This window comes from Macaca nemestrina, chromosome 6 (genome assembly GCF_043159975.1).
Source record: "Macaca nemestrina isolate mMacNem1 chromosome 6, mMacNem.hap1, whole genome shotgun sequence".
Classification (NCBI taxonomy): domain Eukaryota; kingdom Metazoa; phylum Chordata; class Mammalia; order Primates; family Cercopithecidae; genus Macaca; species Macaca nemestrina.
In genome coordinates, this window is record NC_092130.1 from 144,150,997 (window position 1) to 144,168,719 (window position 17,723).

The 17,723-nt window shown below is 34.1% G+C and overlaps 1 protein-coding gene and 1 long non-coding RNA gene across 8 annotated transcripts in view; one reads left to right on the forward strand and one right to left on the reverse strand.

The window, feature by feature from the left end:
* LOC105473083 (NIPBL cohesin loading factor) overlaps positions 1-17,723 on the reverse strand; it is a 214,539-nt gene that overhangs the window by 100,189 nt on the left and 96,627 nt on the right. For all 7 annotated transcript variants that reach the window (XM_071099013.1, XM_011726708.3, XM_011726709.3 and 4 more), the window contains 5 exons: positions 10,181-10,323; positions 8,331-8,496; positions 4,848-4,975; positions 1,538-1,637; positions 853-1,004 (listed from right to left, as the gene is read on the reverse strand). In XM_071099013.1, the coding sequence (XP_070955114.1) occupies positions 853-1,004; positions 1,538-1,637; positions 4,848-4,975; positions 8,331-8,496; positions 10,181-10,244 (610 nt within the window). In that variant the 5' untranslated portion in view covers positions 10,245-10,323. The remainder of the gene's footprint in view (positions 1-852; positions 1,005-1,537; positions 1,638-4,847; positions 4,976-8,330; positions 8,497-10,180; positions 10,324-17,723) is intronic.
* On the forward strand, positions 554-17,345 carry LOC105473082 (uncharacterized). Its single transcript, XR_003016098.2, has 4 exons — positions 554-679; positions 12,973-13,067; positions 15,187-15,424; positions 17,208-17,345. It is a non-coding gene; the product is annotated as an uncharacterized lncRNA (long non-coding RNA).

Here is a 17,723-nt window from a genome sequence, read left to right on the forward strand (position 1 = left end):
TATAACCTTAAAAAGACATCATAATATTAACGTTATGACATTAAGAACTAATAATCAAGTGAGAATTGGTAATTTAATCTCAAATTTTTGCATCTAAGATTAATTTTCCTCTACTGTACTACAGTAAATTTTTACAGTATAGTAAGTTTTTCATAGTAGTCATCCCTCAGTATCCATGAGGGATTGGTTCCAGTATCTTCTGTGAATACCAAAATCTGCAAATGCTCAAAAGTTCCTCATATAAAATGCACAATACCTGCATATAGCCCTATGCACTATATAGTACTTTAAATCATCTCTAGATTACTTACAATGCCTATACAATGTAAGTGCTATGTAAACAGTTGCTATACTGTATTGTTTATGTAATAATGACAAGAAAACATGCCTGTACATGTTCCGTACAGACTCAATTTTTTTTTTCCAAATATTTTCACTCAGCATTTGGTTGAATCCATGATGCAGAACCCATGTATGTGAAAGGCTGACTGTATCTACTTTACCAATTAAAATGTAAATGTCCCTTGGCTTAGTGCTAATGTAAGAAGAAGGAGCAATTTTAAAAAACGCAATTCTTCTTAATTTCATACCTAAATATACTTAGTTATATAATAACTGAATCCAAAAAGCCAAAATGACACTGCTCCTTTCACCTCCTAAAATGACAAATTTTCAAATGGTAAGTGTAACATGTTTTAATGATTTAAACCATATCTTTAAAAAGGTTCACTGACAAGTAAGTATACAGTATAGTATTTTAGTTTGTGTTTAATAATTATATTTTGAAAAACAAATTTGCTTGGAATTAAAGCACTTGGACATTCCCAGTAAAGTTACAAACAATTTTCTTACCTTGCTGCATCTGTGGATGTGTTGTGTAACTTGAAGGATGGGAATATGGCATGTATCCTGCAGGGCTTTGTGGGGCGTATGGACTAGGCACTGGGCTATTTTGCTGTGGCATAAATCTGTTCCCAGAGCTTGTCTGTGGTGGCACAAACCGGCTAAAACCCAAAATCCAAATAAAAAATATAAGGAAATAAAATAAACATGCTATTCCTTGAAATTTGACTGTCACAAAGTCCTCTGAACTCTAGTTTATATATGTACAATCTATGCAAATAGAAGAATCTTGCAAAATAGTCAAATAATATACAAAAATTGTTCGCAATTCATAATCAAAGAGTTACAATAAAAAAGTTTTTAAAAGCAGGTAATTTGTTTACTTATATAAAAGTACCAATCTGTTTAAGGTACTTAAAGCCATGTTCCCTAAATCTTACCTCAAACACATTAGTTATTTTAACATTCTTTTGTCTGTATGAAATTACATTACTAAGATGGTAGCTACTTCAATTAGCATATTAGACTATTTCCATATACAACATTTTAAGGCAAATGCACAAGTGAATTACTATTTAAGTATTTCAACTATTTAAACTCTAAATAATCCACCATTACCTAAATGTATGAACCATATATTCACCAGCATATTCACCACAGAAGACATTTAATAAATGATATATACACATATTACCTGGAGGGGCTATGTGAGATAGTGGTTTGTTGATAATTGGAAGATGCAGGACTACTGTGCATGGAATTCTGAGAAAGTTTATACTGAGACATCATCATTCCTATGCAAAACACAAAAATATAGAATGTTATTTTCTTCTAGCAGTAAAGTGTCCTTTAAATAACTGAAATCAGTTATTCTTTCACAAACATGCCAGAGATTTTTTTTGATCAATGTTTTCATTTCAAAGAGCAAAATATAGACACTGTAAAACTGTAAATTTCAAGAACAATTTTATTACAGCACCATTTTCCATAAAACTAATTCAGGACTAGAAACAGAGATTATAATATTTTTAAAAATTTTACTTGCTTACTCAATATTCTATTATTTAGTCTTAGAATTCAAAAGATTTTTTAAAAAGTTGTCTTATCTAACCTCGCACCTAACACAATACACTTCCTTCTACAACAGGACTCAGAGTAGTTTTTATTACATGAATATTTTATCATATACACCTTTCATGCTTGGGAACTTAATTTCAAAAAGCTATTTGTATTATGGTTCAGACATAGGTTTTGAAAAGTACTTTATTTATGGGTCAAAAGTTTGAATTCCTGCAATTTCCATCTGAATGTCTTTTGAAGCAAAACAGAATGTACCTATTCCTTCTTTCACAATAACTCTTTGTCACATAGTAGGGATTAACAGAATATTTGATTAAAAAATAAAAACTTGAGAACAGCGTTCTGGTTCTTACATTTATTTTCAAGCCAGACATTATTTCTCAAATATTATGCAAATGGCATTTCATTATACAGGAGACACAGAAAAATTCACTTATTTAGATATTTCAGAATCAGATAAAAATCTATAAATAACACCCTGAATTTTCTTATGATTTCTATAGCCAAACTCTTTTTTGGGAGCTGCAAACATCAAATTATATTTCCAAATTTCATTTCCTGCTGTTGTTACAAAAAGTGCCTTTCACTAGAAATATTCATACAGAAGTTCATTTGCTAAGAGTACTACAAAAGGGATTGTAGCTGAAAGAAATTAGGTTTCAAAATCACCTCTCAGTCTACCATTGAAGGGTGTTTTCTTAAGTATGTAGTCTAAATTTCAACTTCTGACTTTTCTTTTCCAACTCAAACTCAGCAAAAAATTGTTTTGCTCCATAGCTTAATAGCTTAATTACTATAATTATTGTTGCTGGAGGTTTTTTTTCTTTTTCTTTTTCTTTTGGAGAGAGATGAATACTCAATGAGACAGGAGTTAAAAAGCTTTTCCCCCATGAATTAACAGTCATCACTGGGACAAACTGGAATTACTAGTTTGAAAGCAATGGCTTTCTAAATAAAAGGGATAAATGAAATTCTTACAGTCCTTTTCAATTAGCTCTAAGTTCCAAAGAACTATGATTAAAGTGATTTGCATTTTATTAAATTTTCTCCACATGCATGACTCATATTTAAACTTACCAATCCCCAAATCAACTTTTAAAATTTCTATTTTATTTTTATTTTTTATTTTTTAATGAGACAGGATCTCTCTGTGTTGCCCAGGTTGGTCTCGAACTCCTGGGCTCAAGCAATCCTCCTACCTTGGCCTCCCAAGTGCCGGGATTACAGGCGTGAGCCACCACGCCCAGCCAGCTTTTAAAATTTCAAAGCCATTTATCACCAGGAAAATGCTTTAATTAAAAAAAAAAAAACATGCAACTAATCGATTAATTTTAAATGCTAGTTTATGCTTTTACAATGTAGGGTATATAGAAATCAATGTTTTGGACTAAAAAACAAGTGTATGTAGTATAAAACACAAAATATGTGACTGAGAGGTGAATACTCAAAGTTTTTATTAGAGTGATTTACTACCCAAATACTCGAAAATGTAAGCTGCAAAAATGTAGTATTAGTAACCTTAGATCCATTTATCCAATACTAGATTTACTCACATTCTCATGTAACTAATACTCTCACTCTATTAGTCTTTCTTCCAATCAACTCTTTCCATAATTTCTTTCAATTCCAACATTTTTCCAGAAAGTATTCATAACTCTAGCTTCCTCCATTATTTATATCTGTCTCCTACTACTGCAATCTAACTTATTAGTTCTGGTGAAGACAGAGCACTGTCCTGCATACCTACCTTCAACTTGCTAAAAGGCAAGTCAGTCAGAAGCATCCCCATTATGCATTTTGAGGAATCGACAGTAACTATGCAATTGCTTTCAAAATACCATTCAAACAACACAAATACACAGAATCAGCAAAGTAACATTATTTAAAGGAAACGGAATAGGAAGCATCATGGAAGTGCTGCCAACAAAGTAAACCAGAATGAATTTGGCAAAATTATTTTATTTTTTTTCTTTTTTTTGAAGACAGGATCTTGCTCTGTTGCTCAGGCTGGAGTGCAGTGGTGCAATCTCAGCTCACTGCAGCCTTGACCTCCTGAGTTCAAGCGATCCTCCCACTTCAGCCTCCCAAGTAGCTGGGACTACAGGTGCACGCCATAACAGCTAGCTAACTGTTGTATTTTTTTGTAGAGACAGGCTGGTCTTGAACTCCTGGCCTGAGGCAATCCACCTGCCTCAGCTTCCCAAAGTGCTGGGATTACAGGTGTGAGTCACCATGCCCGGCAAATACAGTTATTTAATTAACAAAGTTGAACTTTCTGAAGTTGTCTAAGCTATTCCCTCCCTGACTATTTTAATCTTGAGAGCCAAACAGGCACTTGGGCTTGTCAAATTCGGTAAACTTGAACAGAACAATGCACTTAACCTAAAGGTACTCCGTGACTACATAAAAATTATGTCTGTGTTGGATGTAATATTTTTATTATTTTATAATACTATGAATCAATTTGTCTTTTAAAATACTTAACCAATTTTTCTGTTGCTAAGGCAACAGGAGTATTAAATCAATTACTAGAAAACCATGAATACAGAATCACAATCAGTATTAAAACTCTATATACCTGCTACAATGTACATGTTCAAAAGCTTTGCAAATATTTGATTAATGAAAGACTTATTTCAAATTAATTCTGATTTTCCAAAACAAAAAAAAATTTTTAAGCTGAGTAAACTGATATATTCCAAAATATGTAACAAAATACACTTAAAACTTTATCTAATTCTCAAGGAATTTAGTTACATATTAAACTACAAGAATCTTATCAATTTAGTTTCCTTCTTGTTCTTGGCTTGACTGAAGGCATAAACATGGCATTCCTGATAGGCCAGCTTGTTAAAGAAGACACCTGGATTTAAATATGTATAAAACAAGTTCTGATATGGGAATTCAGTTATTAAGAAACTCACCACTTTGTACATATCTGTTCTGCATGCTTTTCTCCCTGAAAACATTAGGACTCCTTGCCAGGACGGCCTGCAACAAGACTGGTATGTCACCTTCTGGATCATCACTGCCAAGGTTATCTTTCAACTCTCTGGCATTGAGAAAATAAATATCAAAAATTAAAATGGTGACTGATTCTTTTTTTTTTTTTTTTTTTTTTTGAGACAGAGTCTCGCTCTGTCGCCCAGGCTGGAGTGCAGTGGCCAGATCTCAGCTCACTGCAAGCTCCGCCTCCCGGGTTCCCGCCATTCTCCTGCCTCAGCCTCCCGAGTAGCTGGGACCACAGGCGCTGCCACCTCGCCCGGCTAATTTTTTGTGTTTTTAGTAGAGATGGGGTTTCGCCGTGTTAGCCAGGATGGTCTCGATCTCCTGACCTTGTGATCCGCCCGTCTCGGCCTCCCAAAGTGCTGGGATTACAGGCTTGAGCCACCGCGCCCGGCCGGTGACTGATTCTTAAGAAGACTTATCGTATAAAAGTAAATCACACTGGTATGGCCAACGATATGAATTTTCTCTTTTTTTTTTTGAGACGAAGTATTGCTCCTGTCCCCCAGACTGGAGTGCAATGGTGCAATCTCGGCTCACTGCAACCTCCACCTCCCAGGTTCAAGTGATTCTCTTGCCTCAGCCTCCTGAGTAGCTGGGATTACAGGTGCCTGCCACCACGTCCAACTGATTTTTGTATTTTTGTATTTTTAGTAGAGATGGGGTTTCACCATGTTGGCCAGGCTGGTCTTTAACTCCTGACCTCGGGTGATCTGCCCACCTCAGTCTCCCACAGTACTGGGATTACAGGCGTGAGCCACCACAACCGGCCCAACAGTTATGAATTTTCAAATATGCTATCCCTGGGAGAAATATAATTATCAAAAATAACAGAGAGGGATTCTTCTAAGGACACTCTTTTTTCTTCATTTTACTTTACACAGTCGGGGAAAAAAGCCCAAAACACTATTTTATTGAACTAAGAGTTTAATAATTTCCAAGTAGTTTTAGAATAGAAAAGAAATATATTCTATTCTAAACTACTCAAAATAATGGAAGGGTAGCGAAGTGATAGTTATACAAAAAGTTGATATTTGTTATTGGAATATATTTTCTTACATCTGAATATGAGTGACTCTGACTTTCTGGGAATGTCTTACAAATAAGATATTGTTGCCACACTGATTAAGACAAGAGCCAGAGGTTATGTAATTTTTCCATCTTATATTGTTTTCTCAAATAATGTCATGGTGGGGGGAAAGCAGAAACCAAACAGCAAATTTCAATACCTTCACAGCAGCAATTTTCAATAAACTTTAATGTAAGTAGCAAATTAAATTCACAAGCATGGAGATGATGATAAAACTAAGCATAGGCAGTGTTTTAATTTTACATTATACATGTCAATGTTCTACTCATTGGATCTAACCATGAAGACCTATAAAGATGTTGTCCAATGATAAGACTCACTACATTTCTAGGACAATCTTAAGGGAGCTCTCCATAAAGTAAGTCCTTATTTTATGTGTGCTATTTCCTTTACATCTTTAAATATTTGGTGAAAACTACTGAATAAGTATGTACAAGCATAAGAAGTGATTTAGAGGCTGGGCGTGGTGGCTCACGCCTGTAATCCTAGCACTTTGGGAGGCTGAAGTGGGTGGATCACCTGAAGTCAGGAATTTGAGACCAGCCGGGCCAGTACGGTGAAAACCTGTCTCTACTTAAAATACAAAAATTAGCCAAGCGTGGTGCCGGGGGCCTGTAATCCCAGCTACTCAGGAGGCTGAGGCAGGAGAATGGCGTGAACCCAGGAGGTGGAGGTTGAGTGAGCCAAGACTGTACCATTGCATTCCAGCCTGGGGGACAGAGCAAGACTCTGTCTCCAAAAAAAAAAAAAAAAAAAAAAAAAAGGTGATTTAAATATTGCTGAATTTTGGGAGTGACAAAATATTAGTAGTAGTATACTTCTTTCTGATTTTAACCAATCATTTCTCAGCTTCTCTATTAGAAAATCCATTTAGTAAGCATCTCACCTTAGCGTCATCAGCTTTAAAAATGTCCCCAAAGTATGTACTGCATCTAATGCAGACACCTGTCCATTATAATGTGTTTATCCTCATTCCCCTACATGATGAATCTTTAAATTAAAAAAAAAAAAAAAAAAGAATGTGAGGTTACATGAGTAACATTGTGTGGTGGGATATGAAGGGATAAGAATGAGAAATTTTACTTTTTACACATTTTTGTGTTGTTGTTATAAATATGATTTGGTTTTGTAGTGAAAAAAATATATTTTTTTTCCCCAGTGCAGTGGCGTGATCTTGGCTCACTGCAAGCTCTTCCTCCCGGGTTCAAGTGATTCTCCTGCCTCAGCCTCCCGAGTAGCTGGAACTAAGGCATGCGCCACAATGCCCAGCTAATTTTTGTATTTTTAGTAGAGACAGGGTTTCACCATGTTGGCCAGGATGGTCTCAATCTCTTGATCTTGTGATCTGCCTGCCTGGGCCTCCCAAAGTGCTGGGATTAAAAGTGTGAGCCACCGCCCCTGGCCGAAAAATAAATTTTAAAAGTTATACCTGTGCAAAAAATTGTAAATATGCTATATAATTTAAATCAATTTTATTTTAAAAAGTTTACTGTGTGAAAATACATACCTATAATTAGATGGTAGAGTAAATTCTAGGAAAACTTAGTCCCAAACTCTATAACAGCCTTTCATGGAGTTAGCCCTTGAATTCTTATATACTTCTCCTGAAAAGCATGTAAGCCTACTCCAAAAAGAGCTAGTAGCATAGTCTATTAGAGTCTGTGAATTTTAACTACTCCAGCAATATCAGGAAAAAGGGATATAGTTTCTTTTTTTTTTTTTTTTTTGAGACAGGGTCTCGCTCTTTCGCTCAGGTTAGAGTGCAGTGGCTCGATCTCGGCTCACTGTAAAGCTCCGCCTCTCTGGTTCCCGCCATACTCCTGCCTCAGTCTCCTGAGTAGCTGGGACTACAGACGGCCGTCACCACGCCCAGCTAATTTTTTTTTTTTTTTTTTTGGTATTTTAGTAGAGACGGGGTTTCACTGTGTTAGCCAGGATGGTGTTGCTCTCCTGACCTTGTGATCCGCCTGCCTCGGCCTCCCAAAGTGCTGGGATTACAGGCGTGAGCCACCGCGCCCAGCCAGGGATATAGTTTCATGACCAGATCTCTGCAAAGACGATCGATCCCCCAAGATAAGTTCAAAAGAGCTGAAAAAATATCCATAGAGCTACATGGGTCAGAGTTATCTAAAAATTGCCTATTTAAATCTCATTAATCTATTATCGCAATAAGACTATATTCTCCCTTGGATACTGATATATTTTAAAAATAAACTATGCATCTAAAAATTTTTGAAATAAAACCAGGAATATGGATTCTCTTGGGCCAAAACTTTTTACTTATATTAGATATAAAATTGATCATACTTACATGTGATCTGTTGATACCTGGTTGAGGCTATGGACAAGCTGTGAAACCAAATTGTCATCCCTACAAGCCAAAAGGCAGTTCACCTCTTCTGCTATTCGTGCATTAAAGAGAAGGCTCTTTGTAGTTGTAGCAGGTAAAGGAGATGGAAGAGGCAGCTGGTTCAGGACTATTTGGAATGAAATCAGATTATTAGAAATTGAGTGACTGTAAGAAGTCTCTTTAGTGTTTATCTGTATTTTGGGATTAAACGTAAGTTATAAATATCAATGTGACGAATTATTAAAAAGCATTCCTCCTCTTCCTAACACACCTCAATCAACCCTACAAAACTCCCAAAACATCACTTGGACCATAATAGATTATACTAGTCTCTAGGAATAAAATTCAGCTCCCTTATATTCATCCTTGCTTTTCATTTCTTAAACAAATGACTAGCGAAAAGGGCATGGTTACAAACTAACTTCCAATGTAGCAATTCATTAATTTCATTTGTTCTTGTTTATAAGATTTATCAGAATCACTAGTACACTCATACAAATAAATCAAATAACAGTATCTGACTCTTCATAAAACACAAGTAACATTTTTTAAAAGCTTAAGAATATACAAATAAATACTTCACTTTAGCAAGAAAGCATTCATAGCATAGAATTCTGTAAGAATATTAAAATATTCTTCTAAATTCCAAATTCCTAAATAATTATCTCCTCTTTATTCTCTAATAGCAAACAAAAGAACATAAATGTTTTATAGTAGCTTAAACTCAGCTGTTTAATCTCTGTTCACCTAACAGAAATTTGTTCATTTATCTAAAAGTTAAGAAAGCTAACTAAAATGTCAGGTGTCTGTTTCTGGCTTAATTTCTAATCACCTATACAGTATAATTATTATGGTGCTCAGCCCCAATAGGTACGAACAGGATTTTCATTAATAAAAACACAGAAAATAAATTATTACCTAATAAACAGGGCTTCCTGCAAAGACAAAATATTGAGGTATAGCAAAGATCATGGGGAGAAAAACCAAAAAGAAATTCCTTATAGTATATCTGATTTTGTACTCCTGAAGTATTTATGCCTTACCTACAACAAAGTGATAATACCAGTTTCAAAAAGTTTTCTTACCTAATGCTAACCCAATCACCTACAGCACTTCCCTGTTAATTTAGACCTCATAAACTAGTTATGCTAGTTTCCTAAGCTCAAAGCTATATAGGCTGTTATCTATTTTACCCCACTAAAACCAACTGGAAATTCACAAAACAAAACAAAAGCCAGAAAAATTGTATTTGGAGGATACTGAACATGGACAAAAACATTTCTTGAAGATACTTTCTCCTAGCTCCCTTATTATGAAGTTCCAAATCTTGCACAATGCTATACAAAGAAAAGTATGCCATTCTCTCACTTTCTACCCTTCCCTCTCATATCTTTTTCCTTTTATTTATTCAGGTAGGACGACACAGTAACTAAAATTGTAGGGAGCTTTTTACTCAAGGACTAAGAATTATAGTTACAAATGCCTAACAAAAGAATAAATCTCTGAAAAATTGAGTTACATTAAATAAATCTCAAAACACTGGCAATGTTCTTTAAAATTCTTAAGTCCTTAGAGTAAAACAGGCTGCTGATATCCCCAACAAACTCCAACAGATTACTGAACATGACAACCAAATTAAACATCACTAAGAAGTTAGATAAATTAGGCTGTCAATTGTTTTTTCTTTAAAGGGCAGTTTCAGTTGCTTTTTCTGTAAATGTGTTTTAAAGAACCTATAATTTTTAGAACAGTCACTGTAAAAATTATTAACACACAGTAGAACTTAAGTTAGATAAATTAACCAAACTTACGGTCTGTGAGACTAGCAATCCCCGCAAGAGTAGTAATGGGGACATGGGGCATATCCCCATTCATCCTGAATTTCTGGAATGGTGTTGCCTATAAAAGTACTCAGTTCAGGTGCCAGCTGTCATTACTTCCCATTTCCCAAACACTGCAACACACAAAACAGACAATTATTTGTAGAAATATGTCAGATATATTACTACCAGGAAAATGCTTAGTCACTATAAAAAATAATTTCTGCTTTTGTTTGTTCAACCTATAATCATTTTTATATACCACTTACTATATGTTAAGCAATTGCAAAGTGCTTTGCACACATTAACTCAGTCCTCACAACAACCCAGTACAACAGCTACTATTGTTTTTTGCATTTTACTAAGAGGAAATTAATTTACAGTGAGTTTAAAGTAACTAGTGGAGCAAGAATTAGAACCAAAGCAATATGGTTCCAGAGTTTGTTTCTTAACTGCTAGGCTGGATGGCTAGATAGGAATACTTGATCAACCTCGACAAGCACTGTAATTCATTTCCACAATATAAGCACATTAAACATTTAACTTCATAATCTAGCTTCAACTTGCCTTTCTAGCTGTGTCTTTTATCACTATCCTACATAAACCACCCTCTCCAACCAACCTGATCTAATCAGATTCTCCCAAATCTCCCTTGTGTATTCCCATCTTTATACACTTCCTTAAGACATTCTTCCTAACTAGGAAGCCCATTCCTACTTTGGTCCAAATCCTATAATTCTTCAAGATCCAAAGCATGTTCCCACTATTTCATGAAACCTCAAATTCACCCAAATGAGTATCTTAACCTACTCTGAACTTATGACATTTATTGCCCAATATTATTTTGGTAAATAATTATATATTCCTTTGTGACATCTTTTGAAACTTGTCTTGTTTCAATCTTGCATGGTTACTTACTGTTCATGTACTTAGCTTGTCTTTCCAACTATCACTACATGTTTCTTATAAGTCACATAACCAATGTGCAACCACAGAAAGGCAAAGACATGTGTTAACATTTTTAATGTTCCCCATACAAATTACTTAACTGACTTTAATGTTTAGTATTTACCATGATGGAATTCTCTCTATATATACACACAGAAAAATATATGAAGACATTCTGTAAAACTGAACACTTTGTTATTCTGTTCAAAGTCCCCACATTTTCACATTTTTCTCTTCTTATTTTCAACATATGGCTTGTAAAACATTTATCTTTCCTTTAACAGTGCTTGGTAAACCCTTTTTTGTAAGCAGATAATATTTTACCAATGTATACATTAATGGAAGGTACACTTTCATTAAGTTACTTTTACTTTATAAATTAATCAGCAAATGGAACTCTACATCAAACTAAGCCATAGAGCTAAGATTGAAAACTGAATTGTAGCTTCCAGTTTAAAAAGCTTAAATATTTATCTTTTAAAGGCTGTATTTGCTAGTCAGTTACTTTTAAGAGAATCTCTTAAGTTTTTGAGTTGTAAACGTCAAACATTCAAATGACATAATACTAGTAATTTCCCTTACTTATATGTCTGAATGCAACATTGCAAATAAGAATTTTTTTAATGTATAATTATACAGGTAGTTAAAATTAAGAATTTCCTTTGCCCCAAACATGATTATTATAAATATCAGACCTATTGATCAAAGGTACATTAAACAGGTACAATAAATATAAGATCTATTGAACAAAGGCACATTAAACAGGTACACACACACACACACACACACACACACACACACACACACACACACACAGAGAACTTAACAAGAGTTATAAAGTAAGCATCCATAGAACCACCATCCAAAAGGCTAGCATTCTGGTTCCTTCTAGGGGTATTAACTATCTTGTCCTTGTGGTAATCACTTCCTCTTTTTTCTTTACAGTTTAAAGACCTTTATATGTACATTCTTTACCAATTGCCAGCTAAGGGAAAAAAACGTTACTTTCCTTTGGTGAATGACTGACAAAATTTCTAGTAGAAGCCCACTGAAAGGAAAAGGCACAGGAAATAATATAGGAAAGCTATAATCACTACTAGCTATTCTATATTTGTCCATTTGCTACACTGTGGACTCTACTCTTTGAAATTATTAATTTGATTCTTTAACAATTACTAAAGAAATTTAATGCAACATTGCATAGTTAGCAGTCACATGAAGCACTTTAAAAAGTTGGCTGGAATTTAAAATTTCCTGATAAAAGTCACCAAAACACAATGAATTTTTCATAAATTTATGCTAATAAGGAAGTTCCAACTTATGCTTAGTAATTAATGGAAATAAATCATTGAATGAAAATGACTTACAGATCACAAAAATATCGTTATTCATATACAACTCACTGTTGTACATGTACACTGCCATATTCAAGCAGATTAAGTAACAAATGACTGTATTTAATTATTTAACTCAGAGGCTAGGAACCTAAAAAGAGTAATATGCTAGAGGATTCTACTGTGGGCTACCTGACTGTTTTCTGAAGCCCCAGGTGAGTAACAAATAGAGCAGATCCAACCCCAGGCTAGGATTTTTAGCCTAAAAATGACTATGTATTTAGTTACCCATATAGGAACTAGAAGATTAATAAGCCTAACCACAAGATTGTGCTTTTCACAGTGATATAAAAATGCACTGAATACTGATGTTAACTAAATACTGGGAGTAAAGGGGAAAGGGCGGGAGAGCAACAATACTTACTTGGTTTAAAGTGCTTTAATTACATGCTGATAGATGATTACTGACAAAAACATTTGATCTTCACCGCTGAACTATAGCTAATACCACTGGAATCCAAGATTTTGAAGAACAGCAGAGGAATTTGGTAGAAAAGAGGTCACAATTTTAGCTAAAGTCACAGCTTTTAATAAATGTAAGTAATCTGTGTAAATGTTGCTACTTTATGTTGGAAGGTGACCAGGGTCCATCAAGAAATAGTGTTCCTAGGATTCTAAACATGAACAAACACACCCTAACTAACTAGCTATGACATTTTTGGCTCTGGATTGAATAATGTTTTGGACTGCTTAGCTCTGTGAAAGTATACTGTTTTTTGTAAAACTGAAGCTGACATGTGTCCAGAATGAAATGGCAACCAAACTGTAAAGAAGATTTTAATGAGGGCTTTAAAACTGTCACTTAAGGTAGTGCTTTACAATCTGTGACTGGTTACTGATTAGTAGATTATAAAATAAATTTAGTGGGTTGAACACTGAAAGGAATGGAGGGAATAGAAATATAAGGGTATACTGCACAGTGCTTTGTGACTCCAGGTAAAATGTCTTTTAAATTGTGGGTCACCAGGCAAAGCCATCTGAGAGCTGCTGATTTGAAAAAATGGAAGAGTGAGGAAAGTAGCTCACCTCATAAGTGGTGATGACAATAAAATAAAATAATGCACATGTATCATCTGACATACCACCTGGCACATAGTAAGTGATCCAGAAAGTTAACAGCATTACTAAATAGATTTGGGAGAACAGAGGAAGAACAGGAGTCTTTTCGAATCAAATAGAGTGAAAGGCATCTTTTCAATACAAATAATTCCTACTTCTGAAAGATCTATTATAAATAATTATTTGGCATTCCAGTATATATTTCACCACAGTATTACAAGTCATAGTCTTGGGCCTGCTCACCTACAATTACTTAAATCATAAGGTAGGAGAAATAAATACTGGAGACAGAAAGCAGAAAAAAATCTAACTGTTGTAATACTAAGAACTAAATCAAACAAAATACATTGAGTGAGAAATCATTTATAAACTAAATTTAAGAATGGCTTGAGGTTTAATTAAAAGAATGCTTAATTAGAGTAAGATACTATAGTAAATTATCAATTTAGCCCATTCTAATGAGTCTGAAGGGAACTTTTAAGCATTTGCTAAGATTTTTAAAGACTCCAGTTCATTTAATTTCACTACCAAATTTACAACTTCCTCAAGCAAACAAAAGAAATGCAAATAAAACAGTATCAGTAGGGATTATAATAATATTAAAATTGGGACAGATTTGGAATAGAAGGCATTCTTATTATCTGATGGTAGATAAATTTTCTGGAGGGCCACTTTGCACCCTATAAACAAAGCCTTAAAAACATGCAAATTTTTTCTCAACAATTTCACTTTCAAAAATATATCCTAAAGAAATAATCATATACATGCTGAAAAACATACACATGTAGATACTCCCACAACATTTTTACTACATTTAGTTGGCGGGCGCCTGTAGTCCCAGCTACTCGGGAGGCTGAGGCAGGAGAATGGCGTAAACCCGGGAGGTGGAGTTTGCAGTGAGCTGAGATCCGGCCACTACACTCCAGCCCGGGTAACAGAGCGAGACTCTGTCTCAAAAAAAAAAAAAAAAACAAAAAACACTTACTATGTAATAAAAATGGTTATAAACACTTTAATATACTTTCATTTAATCCTCATATGAACCTGAGGTGCTAATATTACAGTTCTATTTGATGAAGAATGTGATGTACAGAGAAGATAAATAATTTGCCTAAGGTCATACAACTGGAGTCAAACCCAGGCTATCTGGTACATGGACACTTAAACTAACAACTAAAATGTATAACAATATTATTAGTATAACAAATGACGGTACATCCATGAGAGATTACTATGCATACACAATCAATATACTCAAAATATATAGCCAAGAAAGAAAGAGATTAATTAGGCTGTGTGTTTGAATCCAAGCTTCCCCACTTACTACATAACCTTGGACAACGTATTTAATTTCTGCACCTCAGTTTCCTCATCTCTGATATAAGAGGTAGGTAATTATTATTAAATTTTGCTGTGAGGATGAAATAATATGTGTAAAGTTCTTAGAATTGTGCTGGGCATGTAGTAAATGTTCGTTAAATGTAAGCTGTTATTTATTATATATTCTTCTGCATCTTGCTTTTGCCATGTATATTATCTTGGAAATCTTTCATTTATGCAGATCTGTCTCATTCTTTTTTAAATATTATTTTACAGGTTGACTGAAACATACAGTTTAAAAGACTGTTAGTCAGTATACTGTACCATGTGACAGTGAAGTATGGTGACTCTGGCTTTATGGAGTTAGGCTCCTTACTTTATAACCACATTTAGTATGTGATTCACACTTCTATGGCACTGCAATTACTCTTAACTTTCTTCTTGATCTGAACTATTGAGCAGAAAGCAAAATTCACTTTGAGGAAAATCAGTTTTGGATACAAGATTACAATGAGTAAGTAAACACCATGATATTTTTTATGCTAAGTTCATAACCTTTCTTCTCAAAATTTGCACAATGACATTTTAACAAATAAATCTTACCAAGCACAAACCCCTTATTTCCTCCATCTTTGAATACACTAATAATGAGCTAAATACATGATGGATGTTAAGATATGATTTTGGTAACTTTTCCCATAACAACTATTCAATCTGTCTTAGTAATTTAATAATTGAAATTGCTTTAAACTCTACTTTGTGTTGTTTTCCAGAAAAATCTGCTTCATCTTGTCTTTACATAACTAAAGTATTTTCCTTTTACTATGCTTAATAGTTAACAGTTTAAAATGCCATATCAGGTTATATAACAGTTTCATTCAACCCTGTAAGTACCCCCTGAGTTACAAGTGGCACCCCAACACAACATACTATTTCTAAAATATTTAGTCCTTCATGACGCATCCAATTAATGTTTATCTCTTATGTTACTGTGTCAGACACTATGCTAGGTAAGCAAAGTACAATGGTTAACAAGACGGAAACATCCTCTGCCCTTTAAAATTTGAGTTTGGCCACAAGAATGTGGTAAAGGGAATACATATTTCAGAGGCAGAAAAGAGAAAGAATCATTGAATTAAAGCCTGAACCAACTTTACAGTGATGATTCTGTATTTTAATCTCTCCACAAATTGGCACTAAAATAAAAAAGAATGACAAAGATTCTTAAAATTCAAGAAAAGATATTAAAGATATATTGCTAATAAAAAATATCAATGTGCACATCATAAGCTCACCAACCAAGCTAAATACTTTTCCTTAAAACACATTTTCATAAAAATGATGGTCTATGCATGAAAAAAAAGAATATTATTAAACCTTTAACAATGATTAGGGGTCGGGTATATTCTGAGATGTTGGGGAATTGTTATTTTGGTGGTATTTTTATCTGTATCCTTGGACTTTTATTATGATTAGAATATTACTTTATGATTCAGGAAAACAGTAATATAAACTATGATAAAATAAAAAAATTAGTAAGTCTCCTGTTGCTGCTACATGTACATAGATTTCTCTGAGTATTTAAATAATTACCTATGTTAAGCATCTTCTATGAAGTACACTGAGCTAGATGCTAAAGACTAATATAACATGCAAGGTATATTCATAAACACTTTAGAGCATATGGCCAGAAAGGTCAATTGGAGCCTGCAAGGGAGTTTCTTATATAATGTTGATATCTTTTTCCACATCCTTAAGCTTTCAGTTAAGACTAATTTAATAGTGATAAGGAAGATAGGGTGGGGGAGGAAGAGACAGAGACAGAGGATGGAAGCAGAAAGTTCTGTTAGAATACTGCAGTACTTACATGTAACCATGGTGTGATTTTGGACTTGTTCAGATTAAAATGCCAGTGTAATATCTAGTTGGAGATGTCTAAAGCAGGAAGTTGGAAATTCACAATGTGACAAAAGTGGTCTGAACTATAGCTATAGTTATGGAAGTGATTTACTGAGGGTTGATAAGTTACATTATAATAGATCAGATAGGCAAGAAATAAAGTAACGCTGTGGGGGAAATTTTTTTGGCACTTGTTATGTGTCAGATATTTATACATCCCTTTTCTTAATCATTCCAGTATCAAAGGACTATAAAGATTATTACTATTTCACAGATGCAAAAATTAAGTTTCAGGGCCTAAAAACTCTGTCTATAGCTAAACAGGCAGCACGCAGCAGAAATAGGATTTGAATTCAGGTGTTGCTAACCAAATCTTATATTCTTATGTTTGTCTAAAGGACATAAAACTGAGAAACATCTACACTGCTATGGAAAAAAGATAAACCTACAGCAAACAGTAAAACTTCTTCAGAGAAGATAAGTGTCTGTTCAAGGTCTCTGAGCTGGTAATTCACTAGCCAAGACTAGAATATAAGTGTTTGATCTCCAGTTCAGCATTCTTTATACTATACTGTCACCTTGTGTGATTATAACACTATTTTGAATAAACTGAAATTTCATATATGTGGAATATTTAACTAATTAATACCTTCTTTGCTAATGTTAACTTTTTTGGTGGTGGGAGAAAGGCTTAAAACTAAGTACATATATATATACACACACAGATATATGTGTGTATATATACACACACACTGTTTTTGAGCAGGAAAAATTTAATATATAGAATTATTAAGTAGTAAAAAATGGTTAACTGGATGGTATAAAAAGGATTCTACAAAATACAGGAATGGCAAATACAGGAAGCAGCTACCATCCATGGAGTTAAGGGGGGAAAATATCTGAGGAAAATAAGA